The sequence below is a fragment of the Cenococcum geophilum genome (genome assembly GCF_001692895.1).
Source record: "Cenococcum geophilum 1.58 unplaced genomic scaffold K441scaffold_95, whole genome shotgun sequence".
Taxonomy (NCBI): Eukaryota; Fungi; Ascomycota; class Dothideomycetes; order Gloniales; family Gloniaceae; genus Cenococcum; species Cenococcum geophilum.
In genome coordinates this window covers 329,177-335,119 of record NW_027137653.1, presented here as the reverse complement: position 1 = coordinate 335,119, position 5,943 = coordinate 329,177, and the positions used below count along the sequence as shown (strand labels likewise).

Here is a 5,943-nt window from a genome sequence, read left to right as displayed (position 1 = left end):
AATGGACTGTAGGCGTATCGGCACAGTTATAGTCAGGTCGTAGTAGGCATAGCGGCACTACTGTTGTCTAGTATATAGATCGTATGCATATCGGCACGATCGGTAGTCAATAGCAGAGTGATGCCAGCGTTAATAGTCCTAGTAATTTCGTTCCTCGAAGCTCGTATAACTTAGTATCCGTTAGGGTCGTTCATCGCAGCCAGTGCATAGCACTAGTCTTAGTATTAACCGATTTCGTTCCTCGCAGTATACGTAGCTTAGTGTCTGTTAAAAAGGACTATTTAGGTAGCAGTACGGTGCAAGCGTCCGTAGACGTACGGTCGGTCGGTCGGTCGGTCGATCGATCGGTAGGTAGGTAGGTAGGCACACGCGTTTNGTTGACAGATATACGCGTTGCTCGGTCGGTCGTCGAGTTCGTACGGTCGGAAAGAGGTTACCGTCTCGGCACGTGCTTCCCTATAGCATAGGCGGCCGTTTAGTAGAAAGAAAAGAAAAAAGAAGAGAAACATGAGGGGTGCCTACATAGTGTAGGACTTTAATAAGGGTGCCTGCACGGTGTAGGGATTCCATACCTAGCCACCACAGGACTTCGCACGATCCTTGCTTTGTCTTAGAGTATACATCTCCTGCCTTCTTTGTTATAGAAGTTAGGCTCTCCTTCCTTCCTTTGCCTGCTAGTATGTAGGGCTCCGTCACCCATTAACTACCCTAGGCCACAGGGCTTCTTTAACCTGGGATACAACAGCCTGCGATCGGTTGAGGGATCTTAATATAATGTCACAGCGACTTAGTTAATCGAGGCACGAGCGCCGTAGAACGTATGCAAGCCTGTATAATTGGTAGTCTATTGACCCGGATATTAAGATGAGGAGCAGAAGGTGGAAAAGGACACGTCTATATACATATGCCAAGGCTTAAGCGAGAGCCCCCTGACTAGATTTGTTACGGTGCCGTAACACTATTAGGTATAGCAAGTAAAGATAAAAGCGCCGCCTCTACTATAACTAGGTATTAAATAACTTAATTAATCTGCCCTTAATAAGTTTAATTTATAGCTAGACAGTAATCTTTCTACTATGTTTAATAAGCTTAATCTCTATAACAATAATAATAAGCTAGATGGCTTTATACTCCCTACTAACTTTGCTTAAACCTAGCTTTAACCTACGTATAAGTTGCTTAATAAGTAATATAAGATATTAGCTATAAGCTATTACTATAACCGTTTAATATCCGCTATAGTTAGTAGCATTAGTATATATTTCTAAGTAATTAATATTATTAATTAATTAATCTATTTAGTTCCTGGGCCGCGCTTACTAGGGGTATAGGGTATAAGGGGAAAAGGGGGCGTTATTTTAATAGATATTAGCTACTATAGTTATAATATCCGCTTAGCGGATATAAGGTAAACTTACCTAGTATTAGCTAACCCCGCCTAATATTAACTAACCTAAAACGCAGCGGAAAAAAAGGAGCTCTTGCTGCACCTGGCCTAAAAAGACCAAAACCAACCAAAAGAACCCTGAAAAACACCTAGAGAATCCCCCTAAGATGCATACATCGCAGGGGAGGCACACGTCAAACGACGGTGGCTCACACTCGCGCGCGACCGCTAGAACTACGCCTAGCAATGGCCCTCTATAACAAAGACGGGCGAATACTATACTATAAAGCGGAAATACCTCTATTAAAAAGGCATCTAATAAAATATAAAGCCTATTAGATGTGTTTAGTATTTAAAATTATAGGGGAGTAACTGTTAGCTATAACAAACTAATACAGCTAGTAAAATAGCTCCGCCAGTCTAGCGAACCTTAGGCGCCCCTCTAGCAAACCCTTAATTAAATCCTCTAATAGCTAAGTAAAATTAAAAATAAGCATAACCCCTTTTTACCGGCGAACCGCACCTAGGCCGCCGTAGCTGTGCTTTTATAGTATAGGGAACCTACCCCCCTTAAGTTAATAACTAGGTATATAATTACAATATAACTAAATATAGAATAAGTAGAGGGGCTTAGGGGATAATTAGAAATAGAAGTCCTTATAAAGATATATAAAGAGGTCCATAACGCTATTATAGTCTAATACCTTAAGAGCAGAGATATTAAAGTCACCTTAAAGGACTAATAGGTAAAGGAATAAGCCGTAAGGGCAGGGGATAGGCTAGGAGAACGTATTGGCATAAAAGTACTCTATAAGGATTACTTAGTTAAAGTCCTAGCGGTTCCTATAAGCCTTAGGGTAGAAAAGGAACGCTAGGCGGACAATATAGCAATTATATAGAAGATAGTAAGATAAACGGAACGCCTTATACTAAGACTTAAAATCACCCGAATTTAATAGCTTTAATAGAAAAATATAAACTAAGTATATAATGAGAATAATAAGAGGATATAAGGGTCGCTGGAGACTTGCTAGGAAGACACTAAACGAATATATAGCTCCCTTATTATTAGCATATATACACCAGGAATATAAAAACTCCTTATCTAAAAAGGAATAATTATAAATGGCCTTATATACAATATAAGGCTCTATAACTACAGACTACGCCTAAAATAATACTATCGCTATATATAATAGGGACACACCTAATCTATATACGTAGCACAGGTGTGCTGCGGCCACTATATAGGCCCCCACAATATAAGATATTACTTAAATTAAGACTAAACAAAATGTGTGAACTGCCACTAAAGCACATATAAGGCGTAGGAGAGAGAAGACTGCATTAAATATAGGAGACGGAAGGTAAGGGCTTAATAGCTGTAGGAATAACTACACGCTAGGTTATATAAATGGAAATAATAGGTAATAAGCTAGGGGGACGCAGGCGCCTTCCTAGCGTTTCCTACCTTTAATACTAGAGGGCTAGGCCAGCCATCCTAAGCCTTAACGGGCCAGAAGTGACGCCATACGATATTACCAGACTAATTAGGGATATAAGGGTCACAGGGGATATAAGGGAGAGGACGCCCCGTAGGAAGACCCCTATAGATAGTAATAGTAGGCTTAAGACTAGGACAATTAAGAATTAGACTTAATACGGCAAATATAACATTCGCAGCTAACCTATAAAGGGTATATAGCCGACCAGTAAGAACAGGGGAAGAACTGGTAATAATAACAGATTTAAATATAGAAGCGCTAATAGGAATACAAAACATGGGAATAGAAAGCTCTATATAAAATAAGTAGTAACTAGGGTATAGATATAAGAGATANAAGCTCTAAATATCCTANAGAAAGTNNAAATAGAAGAAGNNAGGAATAAAGGAAAGTTAAAGGACCCTTACTAGGGGTCCGCCACCTATCTATTATATAGTACAACTGCAGCAATACAAACTACCGCCTCGTAAGGCCCCTACTAGATAGTCTAGACCTAAAGAAACACTATATCCTTACTATATAAGAACCGTATTATAATACCTTTACACAATTAATATACTGCCCCTAAGGATTCTAACTCCTATACGAACTAAAAGCAGCCATACGCGTATACTTTATAATTAGTAAGGCTATTAGCCTATCCTTATAGTTAGAGCAGGCAGTTAACCTAAATACTATAGTTATAACAATCTAAATATATAGGGGACCGGTATAAATTATTAATGTGTATAACCCTAGGGTCAAAGGGGTCCTATAAATAAAGAATATTATATTAGTAATAAGCTTACTAGAAACCAAAGGTATAGAGTTTATCCTACTAGGAGACATAAACCTCTACTACCTGCGGTAAGGGGGTATCTATATTGCTATAAATTAATAGTTAGAGTACCTACTAAAAGCTATAGATATCTAGGGCCTTAAGCTAGCTACCCCCCTAGGAGCAATTATATGGTAATAAGGCACTGCCAGAAGTATAATTAACCTTATATTTATGGATAAAGGCCTATACTAGAGACTTAAAAGGTATAACCCTAAAGAAGAATAGGTACTTACCCTAGATTATATCCCTATCTAGATATAGCTAGATCTAGATACTAAAGCGTAACTAAATAAAAAAAGATACGTAATAAGGAAGCTTAAGATAGACAGTTTCCTTAATATAGTTAAACAATAACTTTAAGACCTAGAAAAAATCCACCCAATACTAAACGAGCGAGGCTTATTAGCCACCCCTAAGGAAATTAACTAAAGACTAGAAAGGATCTAGGCAGCATTAAAAATAGGCTAAAAGAGTACTACCTAATCTCAAAACCGGGCTCCTACGCGCGATACGCATAGTCCACATAATGCGCAGTTCTGGTTGCTAGCTAATAATAAGTAAGAAGGAAATATATAAGTAGCCACGACCCTAAAGATAAGAGACGATATAAAGACATAAGAAACTAGCTAAAGAATACCCTAAAAAAAGAAGTAAGGAATAACTGGAGACGGTTTATAAATGAGCATACTTCTAACCTAAGCCTCCCCTATAATAAGGGCCTTTAGGCTATAGCAAAATAGGTATAAAAAAAAAGGCAGGGCGCCTAGCAGAAGACCTATACTTACTACCCCTATAAAGAGTAGGAGAATTATAGGCTATAAACGACAATAATAAAAAAGCAAAGATCCTTATAGAAAGGTTCTTCCCCTAACTGGCTCTAGTAGACCTTAGTAATATCACAGGCAAAACACCGGTAACTCGCCTGTGGGTTAACAGCGATATAACAATAGAGGAAATGGCTAGGACCATTAGCCGCCTTTTAAACAATATAGCACTAGGACCAGATAGGATTCCAAATAAGGCCCTAAAAACCTATAGGCCACTTATAGCACTTTAGCTTATAAATATAGCTAAAGCATACTTTACTATAGGCTACTACCCGCAACTTAGAAGATTTATAATAACGGTTATTCTATAAAAAGAAGGTAAAGCAGATTACTTAATTCCAGGAAGCTACCGCCCTATTGCCTTAGAAAATACCCTTAGTAAGATCTTAGAAAGGGTAATAGCGGAACGTATAGTAGATATAATAGAGGAATACGCCCTACTACTATAAAGCTAAATAGGGGTAAGAAAAAACCGCTTAACACTATTAGCACTTACGCTACTCGTTACCACTATTAAATCTACATAGGCGATGCGAAAGGACTTTATAGTATTAATACTTAGCCTAGATATTAGTGGTGCCTATAATAATATACCCTATAAGCGTCTCCTGCATATCCTTAGGGTAAAGGGCTTCCTAGAATAAATTATACAATTTATTTAAGGGTTTATAGGCTAGAAAGAAACATTACTAATCTTTAGTGGATACTAGAGCCCCCCTATTACAATTATAACAGAAATACTACAAGGATCACCCCTCTCGCCTATACTCTTCCTTTTCTTTATAAGCAACCTACTTNACTNCTTTAAGGAAGGGGCGACCTAGGGGATAGGCTTCGTTAATAATATAAACCTAATTACATACAGGCTAATAGCCGCAGAGAATTGCAGAACACTAGAGAAAGCCTATAACACTTATATAAAATAGGCAAAACGTTATAGAGTCTAATTCTTACTAGAGAAATACCAGCTAATCCATTTTATAAGAAAACGCAACTAATCTATAGATCTCTAGCATATAATTCGCATCTAAGGCTTTAGGGGTTAACCAGTTTAGGGCCTAAGGGTATTAGCAGTATAGGTAGATAGTAAGCTCCGGTAAAGCGTATATACGGTATAAGCGGCCTATAAAGGCTAAGCATAGTTTATCGCTTTATCTAAGATTGTTAATTCTATATAGAGTCTATACTTCTAGAGGTCACGCCTACTATATATAGCAGTCGTCTAGCTAACCATAATATATAGATCTAGTATTTAGGCCATTAGAAAAACTAAAAAGGGACCCCCTAAATCACTCCTTAAACCACTTCAAAAGGTCTAAACAGCCTACCTCTAGAGTATTACAGGCGGGTATAAGCAAACGGCCACAGCACTGCTTAAAAAGGAATTTAATATTCCCCCCCTAT

At 38.1% G+C, this 5,943-nt stretch overlaps 1 protein-coding gene across 1 annotated transcript; it reads right to left on the bottom strand.

Annotated features, from left to right (window-relative positions):
* Positions 1 to 318: 318 nt before the first annotated feature.
* On the bottom strand, positions 319 to 700 carry K441DRAFT_671313 (uncharacterized protein; the record flags this gene model as incomplete). Its single annotated transcript, XM_067650412.1, has 2 exons — positions 319 to 451; positions 622 to 700. Coding segments are annotated over 2 exons (212 nt in total), but the record flags the coding sequence as incomplete, so codon positions are not given.
* Positions 701 to 5,943: the final 5,243 nt, after the last annotated feature.